Source organism: Lonchura striata, chromosome 12 (assembly GCF_050655825.1).
Source record: "Lonchura striata isolate lonStrDom1 chromosome 12, ASM5065582v1, whole genome shotgun sequence".
Lineage (NCBI taxonomy): Eukaryota > Metazoa > Chordata > Aves > Passeriformes > Estrildidae > Lonchura > Lonchura striata.
The window spans coordinates 3160570-3188284 of record NC_140714.1 but is presented as its reverse complement, the minus strand read 5'-3'; the positions used below and the strand labels follow the sequence as shown (position 1 = coordinate 3188284).

The 27715-nt window shown below is 41.7% G+C and overlaps 1 protein-coding gene and 1 long non-coding RNA gene across 8 annotated transcripts in view; one reads left to right on the top strand and one right to left on the bottom strand.

Annotated features, from left to right (window-relative positions):
- LOC110475079 (contactin-3) overlaps positions 1-27715 on the bottom strand; it is a 103688-nt gene that overhangs the window by 9430 nt on the left and 66543 nt on the right. For 4 of the 5 annotated variants that reach the window (XM_077786187.2, XM_021538960.4, XM_085590291.1 and 1 more), the window contains 11 exons: positions 27247-27431; positions 19545-19681; positions 17437-17566; positions 16241-16391; positions 7414-7541; positions 5950-6125; positions 3590-3707; positions 2306-2464; positions 2072-2221; positions 1173-1243; positions 152-386 (listed from right to left, as the gene is read on the bottom strand). In XM_077786187.2, the coding sequence (XP_077642313.2) occupies positions 152-386; positions 1173-1243; positions 2072-2221; positions 2306-2464; positions 3590-3707; positions 5950-6125; positions 7414-7541; positions 16241-16391; positions 17437-17566; positions 19545-19681; positions 27247-27431 (1640 nt within the window). The remainder of the gene's footprint in view (positions 1-151; positions 387-1172; positions 1244-2071; positions 2222-2305; positions 2465-3589; positions 3708-5949; positions 6126-7413; positions 7542-16240; positions 16392-17436; positions 17567-19544; positions 19682-27246; positions 27432-27715) is intronic. The other variant, XM_085590292.1, reaches the window with a different exon arrangement.
- LOC110475080 (uncharacterized) lies at positions 7537-27251 on the top strand. Of its 3 annotated transcripts, none has more exons than XR_002466211.4 (3): positions 7537-8448; positions 21633-22530; positions 23353-27251. It is a non-coding gene; the product is annotated as an uncharacterized LOC110475080 (long non-coding RNA). The 3 variants fall into 3 exon arrangements; XR_014958100.1 differs by having other exon boundaries at positions 19394-22530; XR_014958101.1 differs by having other exon boundaries at positions 15868-22530.

Here is a 27715-nt window from a genome sequence, read left to right as displayed (position 1 = left end):
GCTGGGCTCTTGCACTGCCCAAGGTATGTCCTGTGAAGGTTTTTTAACAAATCTCCACTTTATTCCTTTAGCTCTGCCCCTTCTCTGCTCCAGGCAGCCTCTCCAGGTGCTGAGGGAGCCGGGGGAATTTTGGGGCAGCCCAAGGCTGTACCTTCCTCAGCTGAGAACACGGTGGCCACGGCGCTGAAGGGCCCCTCGCCCTTGTTGTTGTAGACGCCGACTTTGACCTCGTAGGGCGAGAAGGGCAGGATGCTCTCGTTCCTGAAGACGTATCTGGGCGCGTCAGGAGAGGTCACCACGGTCTGGATCCACGTCGTGGTGCCCGAGGGGCGGAAGGCCACCACGTACCCGAACCCCTCCCCGTTCTGCAGCTCCTCAGGGACGGGCTGGGACAGAACAACACGGAGCCGTGAGGCCACGGGGCAGGCTGGCAGGAGGAAACTCAGGGACATGATGACAGGATGCACACAGCATGAAACCCTCAGCCAATTAACTCTGGTACAGAACAGCAAAATGTGATCCCTACAACCCGCTTTAAGGTTTGCCTTTCAAGAAGAGAACAACTTTCAGGTATAATCTCTGTTTTTCACTAAGTATTCTGCTTCAAGATGCTCTTCAGTAAATACAGCTTTTCTTCCATCAATCCACAGTTCATAAAAAATAAATAATTGCTTGGTCAGCTGTTAAAGAATCCAATACCACCTTCATAGAGTGGATGAAACCTTCTTCTGATGTCATTATGATTAGATAACCACACAGAGTAGTCAATGCTAGGAACAGAATATTAAAAGAAAGGGATACATAATATAAATGGAAAATGGTTAGCATGTGCATCCAGATTTAATGATGGGAAAGCAAGAATTGCAAACCTGCACTGCAAAGCCCAACTCTTTGGCTTGGCCCTCTTGCCCTGCCCTCCTGCCTCCTTTTCAGCATCAACATTTGTCTGAGAACAGAAGCAACCCCAGCCAAACTGAATTCCCTGGGGATTTCCACCCAGCCCAGGGACACATGCAGGAACGAAGGCCAGTGTGCAGGGCTCAGATCACACAGGGCCCAGAGCACGTGCACATCCCAGGGCAGAAGCTGCTGCTGCAGCCAGGGAAATTCAGAGACAGCAGAAAGGAAAAAAAGGACGTTCTGAGAAGGGAACTCCTCCCCAGCACACTTACATCCCACGTTATGACCAGCTCAGACCTGCTGCCGCCTCCCCCGCTGACCTCAGACGGGGGAATTTCGGGAACTGTGGGAGGAAATGCAGAGATGTCAGCACAAGGCAGAGACAGGAGAACACACCACATCACCCTCATGCCCTGAATTTAACCCACATTCATACTCCTTCTGCAATCAGGGGGAGTGGTTTAGGGGTAGGAAGCACTGGAGAGCCCCACTGATCCTTTCCTGGGCCAGGCTGGGGCTCCTCTGAGTTGTGAAGAACCTCAGCAGCTCGCAGGTCACACCACTGCTGCTGTGGTTAGGAACTACCAAAAACTGGAGACAAGCTTCATTTTTCCAGAGTTAACTCAGAGAATGGCTTGGGTTGGAACAGACCCCAAAGATCATTTTGTTCCAGGACACCTTCCAGTGGACCATGTTGCTCTGAATTCCACACCCTCGAACACTTCCAGGGATGTTATGTAGATAAATTGGGGAACAGCCTCATTCCAAGTGAACTGGGCTTATAACTGATGGGTTCTTCTGGGCCACATGCTTGTCACATGGAAGGTTTTCACTCATCAAACACCAGGAATGAAAAATCCCTGTCAAAATTAACCTCTTTCCATCCATTAATACCTTCAGACTCTGCAGCACTGCCTGAACTGGCAGATTCTGCCACAGTAAATGGATTTAAATGGATTTAAATGGATTTAGATGTTATGCTTCTGTGGTTCAGTAATGCAACACAAACTGTCCCACAGCTAAATGGAAAAATATGAACAAACTTGTTTCAGGTTTTTATATCCAATGGCAATTCCAAGCTTGTTTGCAAAGAGCCAAAGATACCAACACTCCTTTTCCTTGTTAACATTCAAGATTCTTGAATTAAAAACAAATAGAAGGACCCACTAACCTGCCTCTTCAGTTCTTACTTTTTCTGAGGGCAAACTAGGCTCTCCACCTCCTATTTTGTTACTGGCAACTACACGAAATTCATATTCAACCCAAGGATTTAAATCCACTACTGTGCTTGTGAAGGTTTTCCCGTCGATCACATCCGGAACTGGGGGAGAGAAAGGGAAAAGGGAGCTCAGGAAGATGATGCCAGAGCCATTCCCACAGAGCCTGGGCTGGGAACTGTGCCCACCTGTGGTGGCTCGCTGCCAGCCCACGGAGAAGGGAGTCCTGGCCTGGATGCTGTAGGTGGTCACGGGGCTGTGGTTGTCCGTGCCCTCCTGCCAGGAGATCTGGGCAGTGGTGTCCGTGACCTCGACCACCCTCACGTGCTCGGGGGGCCCAGGAGAGCCTGGAACGGGATGGGAAACCAGGCAGAGGTTGGTGAACCCCTGGGAATCACTTCCAGCAGGATGGATTCCCATTTTTTTTCTTCCTCAGGGGGGAGGAGAACAATGCAGACCAAAATCAGAACACTCATAATTATAGTTTTACATTCACTAAGCTTAACTTTGATAATTTCAAGCTGAAATACTGCCAATGGCAGAACAGATGACTGGATTTTGGTTTTTTACCAAGAACCTTTGTTCAGTACATCCCTCTGTCTTTCCAATGTCTTTTCCTTTAGTCCTAAATGCCCTCTTTAACCTACAGACACATCTCTGTAGTCTGGAAGTGTTTTACCTACAGCTTCTTTACTGTACAAGGCACTGGAACGATTTTTCAGCACATCTGACCAGCACCCCAAGCAGCAATTCAGACAAACTTCCTGCTGCCTTCTGGAAAATCCTCATTCTGGGCATTTCCTGGCCAAAATGTTGGGTTTTGTCTCACCTGCATCAGCAAAGGGGGTTGAAGTGAGCAACACTGCATTAACAGTGAGAAAATATCTGAAATATTTTAAAATATATTGAGTAAGTGCTGATCACATCATGTGCTTTTCTAGATCCAAGCTTTTAGCTTGCAAAAAAATGTAGCTGTAGCATCAGCAAAGAAAGCCACAGTTGTGGCTCAACTGTGAGCATTCCAGCTTGGAATGAAAATGAATAATCCTGCATTATAGGCTTTAAAGCCTGGGACAAAGGCTCTCCTGGGCTCTGGCAGAATTGCCCGTTTCAAAGGAAGGATTCTGGAGTCCCCAGCAGCTCAGTCTGCAGAGGCAGCAACCCCAGCTGCCTCAGAGCTGCCAGCGTGTTCCCTCTTGGCAGTGACCTGAAGGACTGGCAGTGAAAAAAGATGTGAAGTCACTATTACAACCTCCAGCTCCTCATTTCTCTGGGAAAAATCAGGCTTCACCCAAAACCTGAGCTGTAATTCTCCCTAGCTGCAGGTCAGAATGAAATAATTCAACTCACAGCCATTCATCACCCCATTCACACCATGCATTGGTTCTGTAACCTCCACCATCAGTTATTTCTATAGCCTGTAATTTAAAAAGAGGTGGAAAACATGATGCTGGGGCTGGGATGGAATGTACCTCGCACGATGAGGTCGGCAGCAGAGGCCACACTGTCCACCTCTGTCTTCACCATGCACACGTACTTCCCACTGTGCTTCAGCTGGATGTTCCTGATCATTAAATCCCCTGATGCACTCTGGGGAACACAGAACATTTATTAGTGCCAACACTCCTCCCTTGCAGTTCAGTATTTCCTTTGGAAAGGGAAAAGAAATCCAACAAAAATGTGAGGTTGCTCAAAAGCTGCACTGCAGGACTGTGGCAAGCACATTTCTCTCCCTCTCAGGATTTTTCATAGAGGTGCACGATAGAAATGAAAGAGAAAACAATTTCTATTCCTGCTCCTTGTTTTTCCTATGTGGAACGTGTTTGGAGAATTGTTAACCTGGGGTGATGCTTGGTTGGATTCTGGTGAGGATTGTTTGAGCTGGTGGCCAATCCAACCCACTGGGGCTGGACTCTCAGAGAGGGTCACGAGTTGTGTTAGAGATAAGAGTCAGAAAAAATAGTATGTAGTTTTAGTATCCTCCTTTTATATAGTATATTAATGTATTTTAGCATAGTTATAATAAAGAAATCATTCAGCCTTCTGAACTGAGTCAGACATCAGCATTTCTTCCCATTGTGTTCACCTGCATCTACAATACAGGACAGCAAATTCCTGCCCATCAGCAGCTCCGTGCCTGTTGTCTGGGAGCATTTTCCCAAAAAACCAGGAGGTGATGTCCCTTTTTTGGGAGAAATGAGCTCCAATGTGGGGAGCTCATACTGGGAAGGCAGCTCCTGCCTGGAACCCTCAGTTAACCCCAGTGCCCTGTGACCATTTGTGTCAAAGCCCTAAAAAGAGAAAAATGTGTTTTCTGTGGCCATTACCAATTTGATTTCTAGAGAGAATTAATGGAGTTTTTATCTGGAACTTGTAAGTCAAGTCATGACAGATTTTTAAGGAGTTTAAATGTGTAAAAGACAAAGTTGAATTAAGTCCATCCTCCAGGTTATTGTGAGCACTTTCATTTAAAGGTTGCACATTCTAGGCTACATTTCCCATTTTACAAGCCCCAGTTCTGTTCTTTGCTATTCACTGAGTATTTATTTAATCTTTAGTCTTTTTTCCTCATTGTTCTCTCTCAGATCACAGCATGTGGTTATTTCCTGGATCATGGGAAAAGAAATAAAACCTGAATGAAACTGTAACTTCCTATCACGTTAGGGCTCCTTGTGCAATGTTTGTTTTCTGCACCACTGAACAGAGAACTTGATATTAAACCTTTGCTAAACAGTGTCCCTTTAAAAAACATCTCTTTGTGTCAGCTCAATTACTGCCTTAACTCTGTTCCAGTCAAATTTTCCAGGTGAAAAACGCCTCGGTCAGATTTTAATTTTTAAATTATATATATTTTTCTGGACAATCAGCATTTTCTTCAAGGACAGAACCCTAATTTGTAGGTATTTTCAGCTATTTTGGCCACTAATTCATAGGCAAACAGTAGTTTGGGAGAAAGGCAAAGACATGACTCTGAAGTTTATTTCAGTCTTGGAAAAAAACCATGAACCTTTCAAAACATTTGATTATTTTTCTTTGTTTCAGCATTACAACGTGTCGATTCTTTATTCAACACAAGCTGAAGCCAATTCTGCCTGTGCCTGGTCTCCTGTGAAAGCACAGATGGAAGCTGTTTGCAGGACAATTCAGTGCTGATTGCTTACAATAAATTAAAAGTTGAGTCAAAAGCAATCTAAAATCCATCTCTTTGATTGGGAGTGGATATTCAGGGAATGCCCAACGCCAGCAGAGAATGCAATCACATCCTACACAAATTTCAGCAAACTCAATTTGAGACCTCTCACCAAAGGGGAGGTGGGCTTCAAATAGAAGAGTTTAGCTTGAAATAAACCTCAGGAAAGTGTTAACTCTGCATTTCAGTTATTTGTGGGGGTTTGGGAAGAGTCTCAAGGGACTGGGGGAGCAGCAGGAGGCGGTAAAGGAGATGGGAATGAGTTTGTTCATGGAGGGGAGGGAAGGGAAGGGAGGGGAGGGGAGGGGAGGGAAGAGAAGGGAAGGGAAGGGAAGGGAAGGGAAGGGAAGGGAAGGGAAGGGAAGGGAAGGGAAGGGAAGGGAAGGGAAGGGAAGGGAAGGGAAGGGAAGGGAAGGGAAGGGAAGGGAAGGGAAGGGAAGGGAAGGGAAGGGAAGGGAAGGGAAGGGAAGGGAAGGGAAGAGAAGGGAAGAGAAGAGAAGAGAAGAGAAGAGAAGAGAAGAGAAGAGAAGAGAAGAGAAGAGAAGAGAAGAGAAGAGAAGAGAAGAGAAGAGAAGAGAAGAGAAGAGAAGAGAAGAGAAGAGAAGAGAAGAGAAGAGAAGAGAAGAAGAGGTTTCAGCTCACCCCTCCAACCTTCTCGAAGTGCGAGGCGTCCCTCTGGAAGTCCGTGAGGGTCCCGTTGAAGTACCAGGTGAAGCTGATGTCCAGCAGGGGATCGTGCTGCACCTGGCAGGGCAGCACCACGCTCTCCCCCACGGTGACATCCATGTTGGAAGGTGCCAGGGTGATCCTGGTTGGCTCTGCAGGGAGCACAGACATTGGTTTTTGGACTTTTCTGCACTGAGATCCCCGCAGGTTCCTCGGGTGGGATCAGTGACAGCCACCTCCAAAGGTGCAGCTGGGCTGGGAATGCTGCCTGGAGCTTTGTGTCCTGGCCTTTCCCAGCAGGAGCTGCTGGGCACTGCAAAGGTGAATTTGAGCCAATCCCCAAGCTGAACCACAGGCAGGAATTGCTCCCAAAAACCCCACTGGGTTTTGAAGCAGCAGCAGCCACTGGGCAGGTGAAAAGGTGGCAGTAAGGGAATAAACCTAATAAACCTAATAAACCCCAGAAACTGCAGGAAATCCACTTAAGGAGGAGCACACTGCATATTTGAGTCCAAACATCACACAGAACATATATAGTGTCATTAAGAACAGCTGTTGGTTATTCCAGAATCACATTAACGGAGAAAAATTTCAGCTGCTGTAAATACTATAACAATACTGTAACAATAAAATTTAATTCTAGGAATTCTCTGTATATAATTTTATTATTTGTATATAAAGGGATATGAATCATTTAGGAGCACAGGCTGAAAAGATGAAGTTGTTAATTCACTGAACAAAATAATTCTGTTTGGACCTATGAGATATATAGGATATGTAATGCAGTGGCATATTAGATAATTCCGAGTTTGGGAAATCTTTTAGTTATTAAGATCTTTGAAAAATAGCACTATGAGAGAAGACATTCTTCAGATAAACTTCACAAACTCTTGGCTCTTTTCATCCAGTATCTCAACCAGCAGCCAGAAATGGATGACTTGGAGGAAGGATCCCTCTGAACAACAATTCTGCATAAAATTTGCTTTTCAAAGACTCTGTTCTACTGCCCGTGGAGTCCCTGAATGCTCCCCTGCAGCTGGAGTTTCCACCACATCTTTTACCATAAGCAAACAGCATTTAAACCTCTTTTGGGCAAAACAGATTTTCGACTGGAATATAAAATTACCTCAAAGATTTTTTCTGATTGACATGTTTTTTTATAACAAATTAAAAACCCCCACGAACTTAAAAGCATAATTGCACTATTTAGTGTTTAGAGGAGTGAGAGGAGGGAGGGAAGTGCTCAGAACTCCCTCACATCTGAGAAATATCTTTGTCAAAGACAGAAAAATCCCTCGGTGTCTTTTACACTAATGAAAGAGCTGTAACAGCTATCATCTTTATACATTAAATAAATAACTTCTCACACTCTTTACACTCCACTGCAGGCTCCCAGAGGCTGCAATTCCACTCCCAGCGCCCGTGTCCCAGCTCACCCACCTGTAACTACCAAGCTGGTGGAGCCCCTGGCTGTTCCAAACTGGTTTGTGGCCAGGCAGGTGTAGCTGCCAGCATCCCCCTTGGTGACGTTGGCTATCCTCAGTCCTCCATCCTTTAACAGACTGACCCTGAAAAATTACGGGGAGATTCTGAAAGTCACAGCATTTGTAGACAAAATGCTTTCAGGCTTCACTGTTGATCTCTCATGTATTAAACTCTATCAACAGTTAGGATGAAAATGAACTCTGCCAGCTGAAAGCAGGGCAATCACCAAGCTGGGGTTTGAAAATGTTGTGGCCATCCACTGATAATGCGCAACAAATTTGAACCTGTCGCCCTGATTCTTAAGATTTTCTAAAGCCTTCTGAGTTTACATTCTGTTAGAAAACTTTCCCACACATTTTCTATAAACAACATATTGTTTTGCATGCCTTCGTGGGGGTGGAGGAAGTTGATGTACTGGTGGTTTGTCCAATGTCTTTGGAGAGGTGGCCCATTCACTCTCCAATCCACTGTCACCTTTGGAAAAGTATAAAAGTTGGAGTCAGAAAATAAACCTTCTTCTTTTTTACCTTGCCATTGCAGTGGCTCGTGTTGTGCTTTCTCGTGTCCTATAGTGACAGAACCCAACCATGTATTACTTTGGACAACAGTAGAACCAATTTTTTAAGAGATGTGGGCACATGTATGGGTGTGAAAGAGAGAAATCCCATGTGAGCTCCATCTTTTTTAGCTGCACCAATGGGAACTGGAATAATTTTCAGCTCTTTTGTTGTTTACCTCAAGCAATCTTGCACAGCAACTTTGAAATAACTGTGATTACCATGACAACTCCATGGGGTTGTTCACGAACTTCCTTTGTGGAAGGACTTGCAGGACAGCAAATTCCCTTCACCCCACACAACCTCCCACAGTGAGAGCATGGAAAAGCAGGAAGGTGCTTATAAAAGATGTGGAGAGAAGAAAATTCATAGAGGGACAGAGGAGCAGGAATGTCCCCACAGCTGAGGTGACAGCAGCACTGCTGATGCACAGGTAAGGCTGATTTGACTCCCTTTTTCCCTATTTCTTGTCCTCCCATCTGCTCTGTCCACAGCTGCAGGGACTTCTGCCCTAAGACAACCTGCAGCAGCAAAATAACTGAATATATATTAAAATGTCCACAGTAATTAACAGATTTTAGAAAATGCCCATTTTCCTGATATGCCCAAGTCAAAAGAGCTGCAGAGCTTTTCTCTCACATCCCGTCAACCCATCTGAGAGGTACCAAACTGGAGCACAGCACCCTGGTTGGGTGGTGATTTGGAAATTTGGAAACTGAGCTGCAGAATGAAGAGAGCAGCAAACAAACCCTCTCCAGGCAAAGCTCTGCCTGCACTGCCTGAGTCCTGCTCACTTTCAGGGGCAGTGCCAGCTGAAAAGGCAGAAAATGCCACCAAAATTGACACTGCCACCTTCCCTCCCTCAGAAGAGCTGGGAGGGTTTTGTCTGCTCACGTCCACCTGCTGCTTCATTCAGTGCAAAAGTGTTGGAATCTTGGATGCTGAGAGTTTTAAACTGATTTTTAAAAGCGTTAAGTTTTCTTTTATGGTTCTTTGGAAAGTTTTAAAGTTCTCATAAAACTTTTTAGCCTTCTGATAATGTTTACATATTTGAAAGTCACGAGTTTCCACACAATTTCATGTATAAATAGAATAGTTTACATATTTCTCTGTGGGTGGAGAGAAACGATTGATTGATCTTTGGACCAGTGTGGTTGGAGAGGTGGTAATTCCATCCTCCAATCCACTGTCACCTTTGGAATTCTATAAATACCAGATGTTTGAATAAAACTGTGTCTTTTTCTCTTTTGAATTTACCAAGCTTCTGTGTATTCATTTAGTATCCAATAGTGACAGACTTCCAAAATTGATTAATAGCACTGGGATTATGGGTGTGGAGTTGGTTAGAAGTGTGTGATATCACAGGGTGGAAAATTTAAGAGTTTAGGTTTTTAGAATATAGGAATGGATATGAAGCAAGGTGGAGGTTTTAGGGCAGAGGCAGGTTGTTCTTCTTTGCCTTCTTCTTCCTTCTTCTCCATGGGTTTGGGTGGCATCTTGCAATTGGGCAGAAAAATCTGCACTGCAGGCATTGAGTGATCAGTTATTGGGTTAAAAGGGAAAATAATCTAGGTGTCATTCCTCAGTTGGCTAGCTTTGTTTCACTTCAGCCTCAGAAGACCTTGGAACTGAACTTCTGGGACCATTTTTGTGCTGGTTTTCCAGAGTCTGGTGCAGAGAGCGTGCTGAAGTTTTGATAAGATAACAATAAACAGAAGCTGAAGACTGGATTTTGGGGCAAATTTCTTCATGAAAGGGTCAATCAATGATCCTATCCTGCACACTTAACTCCTCTGACCCAAACCCACATTCCCTAAATGCAAATCCCAGCAGTGGGAGAACACCAGGGCTCTGGAATTCCACTGCCCCACTCAGCAGCAAACCCAAAGCTCCCTGGAGGCTGATTTCACCCTCTGAAAGCAGCAGTGCGTACAAGGAAAAGGGAATTTTTGGAATTGCAACACAGAAATAAATACAACTTTTAAAGGCTTTTCTCTTAATGAGTTCAAATTGCGTTTTGTATTTCCCTAAAAAGGGTGTTTCGGCTCTCAGTGCTGGAGCTGAGCTACTCTTCCTCTGGGCAGAGGTGGTGCAATAATGAAATTAGCAGATGCAAATTACAAGAGATAACAAGTCACCCTGTTAGAACAACAGACAGAAGCAGAAAGAGAGGAAGTTTAATCCATTTATCACCACAAAGCATCCTGAGGCTCCTCAGCTGATGGGGTGGCATTTGAGGTGCTTTTTCAAGGGAGGATGTGCCTCACCAGTGACTTCCCTGAGGTTCATTAACTTGTTTTGGAAAATTCCTCAGTCATATTTGGCTGCACTTCGTGTTAGATGGAACATTTGAAATTAATTAAACCGTGCCATATGGTTTATAGGTATTTTAAATGTGTTAAAGACATGAGTGATACATTTTAGAGGTAATTAGAATGACATCAAAAAAAGGTGTTAAAATATATCAATTGTGGTTACAAGCAAGTGCTGGTGCACTTTCTAGCTGAGGCTTCATCTACTTTGATGCAATTTCCAACAGAAAAAATACAAAATTAAAGAAACCCCAAGTGTTGACAAAGGCCAAGATCAAAATAAAGGAAAAAGCAAGATCATGGAATAAACATGAAAAATGTCTATTGTTTAATTAAAACAAATCACTTTTAGAGTGCTCTGAGCTACCTGCAAGCCTAGCTTGACTAAAATAATTAAACAGAAAGCTTATTAAAACCCTGATATATAATTAAGAATAATTTTTTTCTAGAATTAAAAACAAAAAGCATACAATACATGAAAAATAAAATCAATTAGAGAAAAATAATATAGTCGAAATAAAATCTTTACTGGTAAATTAGAAAAAGAGCAATGCTCCACTTTTTCCAATTACAAAACACTAAATGCAGCTCAGAGCCTATGGAAACTCCCAAACTCAAAAATAACTCTGCCCCTCCTGCTGGAACGGGAGACAAACAACAAACAACAGCTTTTAGTTTAAATAGAATTATTCAATATTCACACACGGTGCTGGAATACTGTCAGGGAGAGACCCAGACCTGTTACACACACAAACAACAATCCAGCCTTTGGCATTCCTATATCTACAGGTGTTTTTCCAAAACATTTTATTTAAGGCCAACAATTTTCCATGGAAATTCCATTTTCCACAACCTGCACCCTTCTGGTACCCTGGCAAATAGCACAAAAATTTCAAAAGGGACCATGGTGGGGAGTGATGGTTCTAAATCCACCTCAATTCCAGCTGGAGATGGATTTAGGACCTGTTTGGTCATCAGATCGAAGCATCACTGACAAACTCATCATCTCTCACTAATTCCTGAGAAAAACTGGGGGAAATTGATGTTTGGGAAGATTCTTTTTCTCTACAGTCAAATAAAACTCACACCCTGAAAATGAGGTTAGCAGGATGGGGAGAAGGAATAAACAGCTTCAGGACTTAGGGCTTCCTGACTTGAGAGAAATTGTATCTCTTTATACAATTATTTAAAAATTATACCTCTTTCTATATTGATATTTAGAGAGAGAAGACAGAATGGGTCTCCACTGAGAGTTGGTGTCACTAATGCAGCTGTTAATGACTGCAGACCTGTTCATCTTCCCAAGGCAATGAACTATCAAACACCAGCAAACTCAGGAATCACTGCCTGCTTCATTTCTCAGATTATTCAGAAAAAAAAAAAAACACCAAAAAAAAACCCCATCAAAAAAACCCTCAAAAAACAACAACAAAAAAAACCAATACCACACACAACTATTTTAGATCCTTATTGATATGGTAATAAACACAAACACATTCCTTCTCATTTCATAACGCTTCAATGCAAAGGAACAGTGGAAAAGTGGGTCAAAACTGTCTTTTAATGTAGCAATCAAATTCCAGCTAAATTAAAGCAGATTAATTAACAGGCAAGTCAGCAAAATAAAATCCTATGCAAGTGCTGGTAAGTAAATGCATTACTTTTCACATCACAGCACTTCAAACTGTAACACAAAATGAATAAAAATATTGAATTCAAATTGCAAGGAAGCTAAAACCATTAACTAATACTTTTAAGTGTAGTGCCATTTTTTATCAGGAATTATTTCTTTCCTCCTTTAATTTGCCATCACTTGGCCACAATGAAAGCTGCTAAAACTGGAGTTTTCCTAAGGGAATTCCACTGAGAAGTCTTTCAGTGAAGTTTTTACAGCATCTTCTCATCTTTTTCAAGTCCTAGTAAATGTAGAAATATCTAGGAAAAAAGGTGAACTTGTTTATAGGTGAATTATTTTTAAAAGCTGGTTTTTAGCCCTCTTCTAGTCAAGTGTTTGAGCCAGGACTTCAGACCCATTTCAGCCCACAGGCAGTGGCTATAAGTACAAAGTGAAAATTAAAATTTATGTACAAGCATAAAACATTTAGATCTTGGAGGGGTTATGTCTGGACAGAAGCTGTTTTAGTATTTATTCTGGTTTTGGTGAGTTAAAACAACATCAGGGACATTTAACCTCAGTTAAGCATCTAATCCTCCTTTTCTGGAGGATAAAAAGACAACAAAAATTCATCCATCTGGAGGTGGAAGTGTCTCAGGCACCTGATAAATTTAATTCCCATTTTCTGTCTTTCCTTCTGCATGTTATCCTATGCTTTCACTGCTCTCTGCACTCCACTGCTCTTTAATGTTTAGCTCTCTTTATTAAAGATATTCTAGAAAAAAAAATAAATCACATACTTCGCAAAATTAACAAGGAACAAGATTGCTTTCTTCAATGCTGAGTGATTTCTCAGCCCAGAGCTCATGAATCCATTTTGAATTATATTTTCTCCCCTCCACAAGACACACTATATTCAGCTCATTTAATTAAAATTTACTGAGTCATTATCCAAATCTTCTACATACGGAAAAAGCAGCACCATTTAAAAATAAATTAAGAACAAGAGCAACAGTGCCATCAAAATGAAACTCTCTCAGGCTTTACTAAAGCACTGTGGTCAGTACCTCAGTGAAACCCAAGTTCGCTGGTGACAAGAAATTCAAGTATTTGTGCTTTATCTTTATTATTCAAATAGGAGTTTTCTTAATAAATACAAATTCTAGCCAAGCTGCTGCAAATGGAATTAAAATTCAGCTCCTTTTGCCTCCCCATCTCTCCCAGGTGTTGTCTATGCTGGACCTCCCTTGTGGAAGGAATTCATTCCTCCTGCTTGCTGCAATTAAAGAAGAGAAAACCCTCCCCAGCAGATTTCTCCACTGGAATTGGAGTTCAGGGCTGAAAAATGTACTGCTAATTTGAAACCCTTTCCAGAATTGCAGGAATTTGTAGAACTGCATGAAATTCACGAATTGCAATTATTCACAGCAGACAGTAATGAACTCCAGGGTTTTCTGCAAAGAACCTCACTCTGCTCTTCTCCAAAGGCAAGTTTATTTCATTTAGATTAATTCAGGATTACTGCCTGGTTATTGTGCTTCCTCTGGAAGCCATTTACGGTATATTGTCAAAAATGCACGTTCTGGGTCATATTTTGGAATTACCTGCACTTGGCAGAAGAAACAGCTGTAATTTATGTTCATAAACCTAAAGCAGGCAGCATCATATTCAATTCGTTTTTGGAAACTGAGTGTTGATTTCTTCAGCCTGGTACTATCACCCCAAATTAAACTGATACCATTCTTCTTTTTATGGAAATGGAACTGGGACAAAAGCTGGGAATTTTCCTGAACAGACAAAATCAGGTGCTGTGTGTTTTGTACACACGCTTTACAAAAGCAGTGACAAAACTGATTGAGATCCATCAAAAGGCAACAAGTTTCACAGGAATTTTAGAGGTCACTGTTTAATTTAACACATTAATATTGTTAAATTAAAGGCTGGAAGTATTCAATAACCCGGCAGTGCTATTTTGAAAGGGATTTTGCTGGCCTGCTTGCAGGCAGGCAGCCAGCGAGGCTGTGGCACCACGTCCAGCTCTGCAGCAGCAGATGCCCCAACTTCTGCCAAATTGTCACATTTGACAACACTTAACACCAGAACACATAAAAACTCCTGAGGCCCCTGTGAACAAAGAGCCAGGGCAAAGCTGGCAGTGCCCAAAGCTTCTGGGTACAAGGAGACAGCTCCAGCCTTACGATGGCACAAATTAAAGTCTCCACTGAAGCCTCTTCCAGGTTTTATCTATCTGGGAAAAAACTTCTGTGTTTAAAAACTGCAGAAGAAAAGCACAACACGGTGTTTTACAGGAGTAGGATGTGGCAAGCACATTTCTTTCCCTCTCAGGATTTTTCATAGAGGTGCACAAAGAGAAATGAAAGAGAAAACAATTTCTATTTCTGCTCCTTGTTTTTCCTATTGGAATATGTTTGGAGAATTGTTTACCTGGGGTGATTTCTTTGGATTCTGGTGAGGATTGTTTGAGCTGATGGCCAATCCAACCCACCTGGGGCTGGGCTCTCGGAGAGGGTCACCAGTTGTGTTAGAGTCAGAGAAAGCAGTATGTAGTTTTAGTATCCTCCTTTTATATAGTACATTAATGTATTTTAGCATAGTTATAATAAAGAAATAATTCATCCTTCTGAATTGAGTCAGACATCATTCATTTCTTACCATTGGGTTCGCCTGCATTTACAATAGTAGGACTGACACTGTTGAGACAGGATGGGAATGAAATGACTCCACTCAGAAGGTGAGAGTATAACTGATTTATTTTAAAATATATCTCTCTTTTATACAGAGCTTCATGTAGACTAATTCTACTGGTCTTGAAGTGAAAACATTTCAAACTATTGGTGTGCAGTGAATGACATACAGTAGTAAAACTTAACTATAAACAATGTGAACAATAAGAGAGATAAAGAACTTGTTTACATTCTCTTTCAGCACTTTCTCAGGCTTCTGCCTAGTTAGAAATTTTCTGTTTTCTCTTTGACTGAATCTGAGGCCTAAATAGGACCAGAAGAATTTTGTCTAACCCAGACTGAGCTCCCAAAAACCACTTCTGGCTCCCCTGTCGCTATTGGACACGAAATGAGTACACAGAAGGCTGGCAAGTTCAAAGACAAAAAAGAGGAAGTTTTATTCGGACATCTGGTATTTAGAATTCCAAAAGTGACAGTGGATTGGAGGATGGAATTGCCACCTCTCCAACCACACTGGTCAAACCACCAGTCCATCAATTCTCTCCTCTCATAAAGAAGAATGCAAAACAATCATTATTTACATAAACAGTGCGTGAGAACTGCAGTAGAAATATGCAAACATTATCAGAAGGCTGAAGAAGTTTTATGAGAACTTAAAAACTTTCCTAGAACTATAAAAGGAAACTTAATGCTTTTAAAAATCAGGGCAACACGCTGCAGCTGGCATGCCCAAAGTGCCACACTGACTGCAGCCATCCCCATCACCCCTCTCCTCCAAGGAGCTCCTGTGCCACCCCAGCTCACTCCCTGGAGCTCCCAGGCTCTGTAAATACTGAAATGTAGGACAGAAAGGCTGGGAAGTCAGCAACACCCAGTGTGGGAGCACCCTGCATTATCTTTTTACACAATTTAACCAGCACACGTGCACTTTCAGTTTATGACTAATTCAATAATGCTTGAATGGGTATTGCTGGAAAAAATCCATTTATATGCTGTTGGAAATCAATAGCTGGGGGCATGGGTGAATCCCAAACTCTCCCCTGAGAATTACAACCCCAAAACACATCCACTATCACCCTAACCCTCACAAATAAACATAAACAATGATGGCATCTGTTATCCCTGGTAGGATCTTGGAAAGGACCTGGAAGTGCATTTTCCTTTTCATGTTTTCATCTGCTACTCTTGACCTCCAAATTAACTTTTCTTTCTTTTCTCAGCTATATCACCCACATGGCTGTAACACACCTCAAATGCTCCTTTGCCAACATTTCCAGAGCATTTTGCTGAAGCCTTTTAGTATTTTTGTACAGGCATTGAATTCACAGTTTTCTATCAGTACCTCTTTTTCTCTAAATCATGCTCAATTCTACATTAAACTGAAAACAAATGTGACCCTTGACCTCAGAGAAAGCAGCAGACTTGCACTCTCAAAAAAACAACAAAAAAAAAAACCCAAGCAAAAATCTCCAGGCCAGCCAGACTTCAGAGAGACTTTACAAGTGTTTGGATCTACAGCTGACACTACTGCATAAAAGGACACACAAAAGCTTCTTGTAAGATTAAAACAAATAAACCAATGTAACGTGGTACCTTTCATTTTCCTGTAGCTGCTCACCTCCCTTCTTCCAGGAACGTTTGGCCTTAGGGAAAGCTTTGGGTTTGCACTCAAAATCAACTGTGCTGCCTCTCTGAACCTGGATCAGTTTCTTCATTGGACTCTTGGAAAAATCTGGAGCAGAAGCTAAAACAGAACGGGGAGTAGCAGTGAAATAAAGCACTTTTAATGATATTAATGATACTACTAGTTAGCACTTACATGAGCATTCTGAGATTCCAAAGATAATTAACACCATTAGTTAGTTCAGACAGATCTTCTATTGGGCAATTATGCATTTTCTCCTCCTTTTTTGTACCTCATCCTGCCACCAAAGGTGTCAGCTGTGCAGGTGAGCACCCAACAAGGCAAGAACAGAACCACCAAAGCTCAACAAACCCAGTTTCATGTTCAGCTCCTGCCCAAGAGGATGCTCTGCTGAAGGGAGCAGATTTATCTGATCAATCTAATCAATGTTTGATTAGAGGCTCACTGAACCCCAGGGAACTGGAAGGTTCCCAGTTCCAGGTGCCAGATGACAGGAATTCACAGGGCAGCTCGTTCTGAGTGAGGTTTCCATGAATCCAGTTCCGAGGAGGCTCTCCCTACAGGAACACTGAACTTGGAAAGGAAATTCAGTGTTTGAGCCTTGTGTGATCATCCAGAGCACAAAGGAAATATCCTGTGTCCCCAAAAAAACCAGCTACAGCTCAGTTTGGATGTGCTGGAGGGGGAATTGGCACAGGGGTGTGAGTCCCAAGACACTCAAACAGAGAGCTGTGACTACTCCAGCCCCAGGCTGGGTGGGTGAATGTCACCCCTGTCCCTGCTCCTGGAGGGCTGCACACAGAGGTTTTTAACCCCATGGTGTCCCTGAGCCTCCCACAGAGGTGAGAGCAGCTCAGGAACCAGAATCAGCACATCACACCAGAGGTTTCAATCCCAAACCTCCATCCTCACTCTTCCCCTCGTGAATAATTTATCCTGCTCCCTTTTAAATGAATGACTGGCCTGAAAATGCTCTGGCAGCTGATGACTCAACTCCTCAGCTCTGCAGATAAAGACATCAGGGTGACAAAAACGTTTTATTTCAGTGGCAGCAGCTGAGTGAGTTAAATCTGAGGTGCAATTATGGGGGGGTGTGGAGAGAGATAATGAGGTTTGTGTTTTAGTGAAAAAAGGAACATCTTACCTACAACCCTGAGCTCTGCACTCGAAGAGATGACACCATGTTTATTTTCAGCTATGCACTGGTATCTGCCAGAATCTGTCAGATTTAGATTTGATATTGTAAGTGCACCATTTTCAATTTGGATCCTTCCCTGAATATTAAGAAAAATATCTTTATTGATGATATATTTCCTGTGAAAAATTTAAAATAAGTAAGGAATAGAAATAGGACAGCATAAATACAACAAATAGCGTAAATGCAAAAGCATAATCATGAGAACAGTTCTAAAAGAAGTAACAGAGCTGCAGCATGGTACAACAGTGGTGACCAGATATGGAGATTGATGCAGTGTATGAAGTAATTCTTCAAATTTGCCCAGCTACACCAAGGTCTGGCAATCTCAAATGCCCTTTTATTTCTCCAGCAAGACTGACAGAATCCTACCAGCCCCTCAGAGTATCCAAACAGTGCAGATGGCCCTGGCATTTCACACTATTTAAGAGATTTCACATGTGCCACTTGCTAATGAGCTCGAACACTGCAGAAAAAATTCCAGCAGCCATTACACCAAAGACGCAAAAAAGTGCCTTGGAGCCAGCACAGCTATTCCAGTATCTGGGACTTCTCACCTTGCTTATCCTCGGAAAGCTCAATTACAGCAGAAGTGACTAATCTGAGTGGCAGAATGGTGACAAAAAGAACCAGAACCGAAGGAGCAGCAGCTTTGGGGAACAACCTTTGGGGGAAAACAGAGGCACAGAAATGCACAAAACCCCAAAGGGCCTGCCCAGAAGTATTTTCCAAGGGCTGTTTTTGGGACAGGGGGACTCCAGGACAGCTCAGCTCCTTCCCTGACAGGACAGGCGCACACCCAGACAGACAGAAAAAAATCCCAAAGGGGAAAAAAGCTGAGCACCCATGTCTTGATCTCCTCTGGGGCATCCCAAGCTGCTGCTCTTAGGGAAGTTTTGTCCATGGAGAAGGGGAGGGCTGAGTGGAACAACCCCAGAGGTGTCTGTGAAGGAGACAGGAGGGAGCAGAGGACACCTGATTCCTGCACACACAGAATTCCTCTGGTGCTGCCAGTGCTGGCTCTCAAAGAGCTCCCTTGTTGTTTCCAGAAGAAGCCACAGCCAAAAGGCTGGACAGCAACACTCTGAACTGGAGGAAGGGGAAGACTGAATGATTCCAAGGTATTTTTGTACTTCCTGAGGTAAAAAAAGCCCATTACCTCAGTGACTCTGTATGACACAGCAGCAAAGCTCTTAAATCACCCAGAGGAGATCTGTGCTCCCTCATCTAACCTGCCCACAAAACACCACCACTCCTATCAGCCAGCACGGATGTAAGAAATGCTTTCCAGTGCTCTGCTCATTCCTCAGAACCATCCAGTGAATTCACCTGAGCAGGTCCTCTCTCCCCAAAAGTCAGTGCTGAGCACAAGGCACTGGCCAAGGGCAGAAGTGCCTGGCGTTCATACTCCTGACAACCTGAGAGGGGCTGTTTTCCAATGAAGCAGTGAGATTTAAAATCAATAAATAAGGGGTATCAGGTCCTGTTCTGCATTTCTGACCTTTCCCCTTCTAAGTTCAACCTCTCTTCCCTGTTAACAAATGTATTACTTTCAATTAATTTATGATGACAACTGCATTAAAGCAAATATCTAGGTTATGTTGCTGCTTGTATTCCATTCTTTGCAACATGTAGTGGTAAACCCTTAAATCTTCAGGAGTTTTGTCAAGAAGTTGGAAAAATATTTTCTTACTGCCTTTAATGAAACGCCAGCACAAATATAGTAAAATAATTCAAGCTCTCCATCTTCAAGCTCTCCATCCCTTATTTATAGTTCTTTATTTACAACATTATTAAATTTCCTCCTCCAGTCATTCCTTACATCTTTCTTTCTGTGGTTCTATTGTTTTTGAATCTGCTTTTAGCTGGAATATTTCTGCACAACATAATTTATTTGTCTTTGCAGCTATAGAGGTTTCATCGGGACGCTCTCATCAAAAAATACAAACCCTGGATCAAAGACTTCCCTTGACCAATACCAGGAAACTCTGGGTTCTCTTATTTGCAGGGATATTGTTAATTTTACACAGCACCACTTCTTCCCAAGAGATTGTTACCTCTATTGCCAGCTGCTCCCCATTCTTCAGCCACCTGTAGGATGGTTTGGGCTTCCCACTTGCTCTGCAGTCCCAGTACAAGGTGTCCTCCACAGCAACCTCCACATCCTTTATGGTCTGGACCCAGTGAGGCTTTGCTGCAGGCAGAACACACAACAAAGACCCTCACGAGCCACTGCTCCAGATCAGAACCAAATTAACCAAAGGGTTAATTAATGGGCACAGACCTCATCCATCTCCTGCACCAACAGAGCCTCCCCCTGGCCCTGCTTCAATCCCCCCTGATGACACAAATCACTTATTATTCCCCTTGCACATTTTTATTATGAGCACTAAACCAGAAGAAAACAGAGAGTACAGATCACTAAAGCTGGACTAGTGAAACCAGTATTAAAATCACAAATGATTAAAGGACATCATTTTGCAATCGAGGCAAATGTAAGAGAAAGACATTAATGGCAACACTGAAATTAAATAAGTGATGTGGCTAAATCATCAAATTAATGCTGAAGAGAATCCTTTAAGTCCTAAAAAAAAAATAATGGTATGTCAGCCTTAGTGCTAAATACCATCTAAATTGCTTTCTAATGCAAGGCAGCACTTAACTGGATGAAAACATGGATATATGAGATTGTTTTTGAAAGCAGAAGTCTTGGCACAGAATTTGGGTAATTCAAACCAGTAGAATAAAGTCCATAAAAATCACTATTATTTTAAGCCAAAATTTGAAGCAATAATACCAGACATCCTTCAGAATTACCCAAAATACAGTTAAAACTGCACAGATATTTAAAACATCCATTACAGCTTTCACAAGAAGGAGAAAGCTCACTTGGCAAATAAACATCAATGCATGAAAGACAACAGTAATTTATTTTTATTCCTTTAGTGCTGTTTCACACATCAGTTCAATGCTATCTTATAGGTAATTTGTGAATTTTCTTTGAATTTATTTAATTTACTAGAAAGTTTATCATCTCAGCCTATGCTATTTCTCCAAGAAAAGAAAAATACTGGACATGGCCTATGGAAAAAACAGATGAAAGAGCAGGATGAAACTTGGCTGCAAACTCTTAGCTATGGGCGAAGAATTTTCCAGAGTCAATTTGCTTATCTTAAGTCAGTAATTCAGGAAAATCTCTTACCACCCTCATATGTAAACAACAGGGAGAAAACAAGTCCCTGGTGATGTAGGAAAACATTATTTAATACCTGAGTGTAGGAAGGACAGAAGGTCAAATTAATTCTCAGTGAACTTCCCACTACAATGGAATTAATTCAGGCCAGAGAATTAATAATTTGCCCATGGGCACAGCTGGGAGCTGAACCTTTCCTCTGCCACAGCACCAGCTCTGGACCAGGGCTGGCACTAATTCCATTTTAAAATATTCTTCATTTCCTAGCATGGAAATTTCCTTTCAATCCCAGTTCTGCAATGCAGTGGAAAGACCTCAACAGGACCATGTACAGCACCAGGCTTGTATGATAATGATTATTAATCTATTCATGATTTATATATCCATATTTGGGGTTAACTTCTTACAGAAGAGCTTCCTACGATGTATTCACTGAGGTTTTAACTACTAACAAATACTGGAATTCAACCAATATTTGCTGACACCCTCTGAATATTACTTTTTTTTCCCCACGCCTTTCAGTGACTTGGGGATAATTTATTTTTTGCACCCTCTTTGTCAAGGTCAGCTGCAAAAGACAGGATGATCTTTGTGTCACATGGATGTACAATTTCACTGGGAATTAATTAATTAATCCCAAGACCATGTTACAACACTGGAGTTCAAGACAGCCCTTGCTTCACCCCACATTGTCATTGGGAGTGTTTGCCCCACATGTGCCAAGGCAATGAAACCTCAGGGCTCCACACAATGAGAACTTTGCACACCTGAATATTTATGCAACGTTCAGCAGTGCTTGAATTACTGATGGATCCATACATGTGGAATATTTAACATCTGCTGCCTATCTCCACTTGAAAGTAGATTAAATATATAATCTATTTTCAAGCCTAAAGGCCCTGGATTCAATTCTACCAATAAAAAAATGATGGTCTATCTAATCTTGTTTCAGGACTGTGTCAGGCACTCTGCATAGGAGGGTTCCCACACAACACAATAAAGCAGAAATGCACAGAACAGCTTCCCAAGGCACAGGGTGAGAAATTCCTGCTGCTTGTCCATCCCCAAGACAGTGCTGATGGGGACTTCAGTGATTTCCTGGAGGAAGGCTCTTTTTCTCTTCCAATTCCTGATGGAGGAGTTGAGCAGGAAGAAAAGCACCATTTTCAGTGTCTTTGAAAGAGAACAATTTGACCAACCAGCTCAAAACTGATCAGGCAGCTCAGCAGGGGCAATTCCAGCTGGGAAAACTCTGACTCCTGGCCAGGATAAAAGTTCTTCATGTGCAGAGGAAGAAAGTCAGGTATCAGCAGCTCTGACACTGCTCTGATGCTTTGACACCTCCCAAAAACAGGACCAAGCCCAGCACTGCCTCTCTTTGTTCAGCTCTGCCTGAGGACACCTGAAGGACCCTGAATAAAAAGCTTTATTCTTCTCAAGGTTCAGTCACTGCCAGGCAACTTTTACTGCCCAAAAAATCTGATTCCACCACCACTGCCACATCCGTGCTCCTGAAGGAAGACTTGCTAATAAAACCTCATTTTCTCCTGGAACTACTGCAGAGTTATTGTGAAACCTGGATCTTCCTGAGGAGAGGAGTCACTTCTTCCTAAAGCAAGGAACAGGCAAGCAGGCAGCACATCATTGCTGAGATTAAAGAAAAAAACAAAAATAGGTATTGTCCTGTAAGCCAAGAGGTTGGAAGTTAATTTTAAAGGAGTTCACAGTGCAGGATTTGAGGCTGTGACAAGAATCTGTATTTTGGGATAATATCAAGAATTCTTGGGAACTTGCTGTGCAATCTTCATGAAAGATTCATCTGGAGCTCCCCCAGGACGAAATGCTTGTAGGTAAGTGATTTCCTAAAGCAGGTTAGCCGTCAGCTCCATGGCCAGTCACTTGGAAAAGCACCAGCCTGCATTTTGCTTCAGTTGTTTGAGCCTAAAATATTCCTTGCAGTGCTCGTGGTCCCAGAGGCAAGGAGAGAACAAGTGTGTAACTTCATCAGAAGCATCCCAGCGAGAGGCCTCTCATCTTTTTTTTGGTGGTTATGATGACCCTGCTCTTCCAGCCAGTTAAGCCTGCAGGAAACAATTGCTTCAGTACACCCCAGGCCTTCCCTGTAGGTCAAAAAGGGAGGAAAAACCATTTTTTCAGATTTTCAAAATCCTCCGTGACATCCTGGGGGTTGATGTGAAGGAAGATCATCTGCAGGGATGCTTTTGGGTGAAGAAGTGGCACTTCCAGAGGCTGTGTTAGGATTTGTGAATTATTTGTGGGCTAACCACGCATAATGCATTGAAACAGGTATTTTTATGTGTTATCTCCTTCAGAGAGAATCCAGCAAAAATCTGCTTTTAATCCTACAGGCCAGGGGAATGGAGTGAAGGGAAGGCAGAAGTTCAGGGCCATGACTCCTGCAGGGAATTCTGTGCTCTCTTGGGAGCTCCTCCAGAACAGGGATTCACACAAAATCTTCCTTTTTACACTTTTACTCTGACATTTCCACTAGGAAAGCTGGGCGGGAAATCTCTGAAACACCTCTGGGGAGCTCAGCAGTTGGGCAAGAAAAGAGCAAAAGGAACTTGCCTGAGCACAAGAGGGGAAGTTGTGAAGCAAAGTGGGGGAAAAACCCAGCCCAAAAGTGTAACCTGCAGTTTTCCTGTCTCTAGGTCAGGCTCTGACACTCCACTGATGCCTGCAGCAGGGATGAACCCTTATTTCACCTCAAAACTCCAAGGGAATTCAAGCAAAAATCACTTTTGTTCTGCTGAGACAGCTGTACCTGGAGAAGCAACTGGCACATCTCTGAAAATGTCCATTTTTTGGCTCCCATTCGAAAATAAGAATGCCCCCAAGCAACAGGTAATTCCAAATCACTGGGAAAAGCTTTAGTATGTAAAAGAAGAGAAACTATTTGTCTGGGCAGCGAGAAAATGATATTATTAGACAGAATTAACAATTAAACTCTAGGTGATCAAACTCAGTAGTCATTTGTAACTTTGCTGTCAATGTTTTGAAGACATGCCAAGCACAGGACAGAGCCAGGCTATCAGATAAAACCTTTAAACAGAGATATTCTTCCACCTACACAAATAACAGTTTCAGTTTGATTTTGCTGATTATTAAAAAAAAAACTCCCACAAATATACCAGTATTTTTTAAAACACTAAAAAAAAAAAAAGAAAAAAAAAATTGTGGCAGATTCTACTTATTCCTGAGGGATTTTGTCTTCGCTATCACAGCCCAGCACTGCAGAGCAAAAGGAGAACAGCAGCAGAATTTCTTTCTCCCTGTCAAATATTTTACCTTGTACTGCCAAGCAGGACTTCTGGTGTATCAGCATGGGCTAATTAAGAATATATTTTCTTCAATTATACTTTAAATTAATTGCTTTACCTATCTTTACCCTGCTTCGTGTTTAATTGCATCCTAAACCACAAAAATGCAATTGTTTCATCTCCTCTCATTTTTCTGTGCCATGAAACATCTCTGTGGATTCTTTTTTTATTTCTGTTATCTCTTTATGGCAAGCTAAAAGCAATGACAAATGAACACGCTAATAAAGGGAAAGCAAATTATTTAAATCTTCAGGTTCTACATTCAATCGAAGTTGGATAATCTTGTCCTATTTTTAGCACAATCTGAACTCCCCTGAGTAGAAAACTGGCATTTAACAAATGTTGGAACTCTAAAAAGGATAAAAAGCTGAACATTTGATGTCAGGCTTTTCTTGATAAAATCCTTCAGGAGAAAAAAAGGAAGATTAATAGTCTGTGAGTATTATAATGAACCTAGAATATCTGGTTTAGAATATCTATTTTAATTATCAACACCAACTATGGGTCGAGAGCTATATTTAAAAAACACCTTAATTATAGTAAAACGGACTAATTTCATTTCTTTCAGACTAATTTCATTTCTTTCAGGAGTTACAGATGTGACAGATTTACAGGAATTCTTGGGAAACTGACAATGGACAGGAGTAAAGTTGAGCCTGTGTTCAAGGGCTTTGAAGCTTCAAGGCTGTAATTCATTATTGGATAAAAAAATAAGGCTTTTAACCAAACTATTTATGAACTGGAAAACCTGATTTACAGATTTTAAACTTTGCAGTTTCAGGTCATAAAACAAATCAGAATAGGAGTGTTTCACTTCGTAGCAGAGCAATGAATGTTTCAAGCTTTGGTTTAGGACCAGCTTTATGTTACATTTACAAAGAATCCTTAAACTTTGCAAAGAAAGAAAAACCCAATTTTCAGGTACACGAACGATTTTTATCAATAGTTTTTCTGCCTAAAGATTTATTTTTCATTTTTATTTCACCACGACAACTTGCAAAACATTAACCCCAGTCCTTTTTATACTGTTTTTTTTTCTTCTGGGTCAGGCAGAAATGTGCTTTGTTTTGCCAAGAGGAAAATGAACCTTGTCACTATTGAAATAAAAAGATATGTGTACCTTTATAATGTTTCTATTTTTCTATGTTTGATAAGCAGACATGCCTTAAACTTCCACCAGTAAAGTGTTCTAACAGCAGCCACCACTCCCTAAAAACAGATTTGTGGATTTTTGACAGCATTGGTACTTTCTGGCAGATGGGTAATTCTTTATGTCTTTGGTTTATTGCATTAGTTACCCCCAAATCCTCATCTGCTTTTAGAACAACTTCCTTAAATATTGATCTTTTATTGGAAGGCTGAGTGGGACGGATTTCTGGGCTTTGGCACCAGATGAGGTGAATATCCATGAGAAGATATTATCTCCAGTTATAAAACTTCAAATTATCAACAGAAGCTATAAATGCTCCTATCCCGAAAACAAACTTGTTGGAATTCTAACTGCAACAACAAAGCAAGCACCAAAATAAGAAAGATTACTTAAATCTATTTAATTCTGCAGAATGGGTTCCATGAAGCAGAACAAATGAAATGAAACAGTTGGAGTGCCATTACTGCCATTACAGCTCTCATTATTCTTCCTAAGATAAACATCCATATCAGGGATGACTCCCACCATGGGCAGCCATTCCTACTGGAATGTGAACTCCATCCGAGGGTTCAAATCCCTGCCTGGATTTGCAGTGAAAACATTCACACTGATTCCATTGTTACACAACTGCAGCTGGGCTGCTTTTGCTCATTGGCAACATCCTTTATTTCAGCTCTGTGGCCTTTTAATGAGCAAAGAAGAATTTGAGGCAGGATCCCTACAATTACAAGGACTAATGAACAAATCCACTCTATTTTATATCTAATTTCTGCATTTATTTTTTATCTGCTCTAATTTATATCTAATTTCCAATGATGTATCTCACAACTGTCTTGATTTAACACTGCCATAGGAATGTTGAGCCAAAATGATGCACAAACCCCAACTCTGGAACTTTCAAGCAGAAAATAAGGTCATTTAATAAAACCAAATGCACAGTGCCAGGTTTGACATGGCAGAGGGCACTGGCAGGTGAAGCAGCTTGGATTTATTGCCCTATGTCAACTGTAGGATTTCCCAAAAAGTCAAAATTGCAATCAGTGCATGGAAAACTTGTGTTGCTTCAAGTCCTCTGTCCAATCTGACCTTGAACATTTCCAACAACATAAAAAATTCAGTGTAAAGATTAATCTGGAAGTTAGCAAGGAGCAAAATTTTCCTTTCCTTCCTCCTTATAAAGTGTCTTGTGCCTCAAACTAAAATCTTCATGGACCAAAATCCGTGTGTTCTAGCAGGCAGCAGCTCCCCACGGAGAGGCACTGAAGAACTTGCTCCCAGCTGCAGAGGAGCTGTGCTCTGTGCCTTTATCCAACTCAAAACCCATCTCCTTCCTCAAATATTCCTCCATGAGGGAAACATTCCAAGGCAGAGTCAGAATCACTGTTTAAATTGCCATTGAAGTAAAGAAAATTATATTTGCTGAGATCTGGCTTTAACAAAAATTGTCAATTACCACTTTGTTGCAAATCACTCTCGCTTTACACCACCACCAGTGTGCTTTGCTGATACTCATTTCACTCTATAGCCTCAAATGCACAAGAGACTGCTTTTTTTCCAGCTATAAAATTTCATATTATTTCATTTCCTATACTGGATTATATCCTCCCATTTATTTACTCATTTTAAAATAAAATTGGCTGTTTTGAAAGCACAGGATTGAGAATATCCATCGGTAATCTTTTCACAAAGCAAGAAAAAATTTGTACTTCCCATAAATGGGAGGCCTAAATGATCCCCCAAATAAATCCAATTGACTGAAAATTGAAGGTTTCGCCAATGGACCAAGAAGAAATGTTAAAAAAAAAAAAAGTCTTTCCATCATGGACAAAACCAAGCACGAGCACACTGTACTTTACTCTCAGCAATCCTTGTGAGCTTTTAAGCCATTTCTTAGAGACCTTACTAAGAAACTCCTGCAGAAATTCTCATTTTCTGGTAGCCCTTAAAACGCCATGGATTTTTAAGCCCAAATGCCTGATGGAACTGCAGAAAGTGGAAATTCCAGAGTACCCCAGAGCAGTTTGTGTTTCATGAGTAAAGAAAGATGGGAGAGGGGCAGAACAGAGGTTTCCTACCATAATAAGTGAGACGTCCTCTGGCAATGTTTTTGCCTCTGGAGTTTTCAGTGATGCATTCATAGAGCCCTGCGTCCTCCTGTTGGAAATTAGGGATTTCAATCATGCCATTGGATTTCCTCAGCTTTATTTTACTTGGAAATGGCAGCCCGTCAGTTCTTCTCCAGTTAATCTGAGGCACGGGGCTAAAGAGAGAGTAATGAGATTTTAAACAGTTTTGCTTAAAGTCCTTGATTGTCATAATGAGATACTTAAAGCAAAGTAAATTCAGCAGTGACTTCCAGGCTGTGTTAAAAGCAGTAACCACACTGTACATGACAGATGGTCAGACACTCAAGCACCTGATTTGCATTCCCTGCTGATTCCTACGCTGCATTTGTGGGCCCAAATTTGTCAGGAATAACTCTGTGAATGCCCAATAATTGCAACATTTCTTGTAAATCAGCACTGGACTCCCCAGAAGATGGGT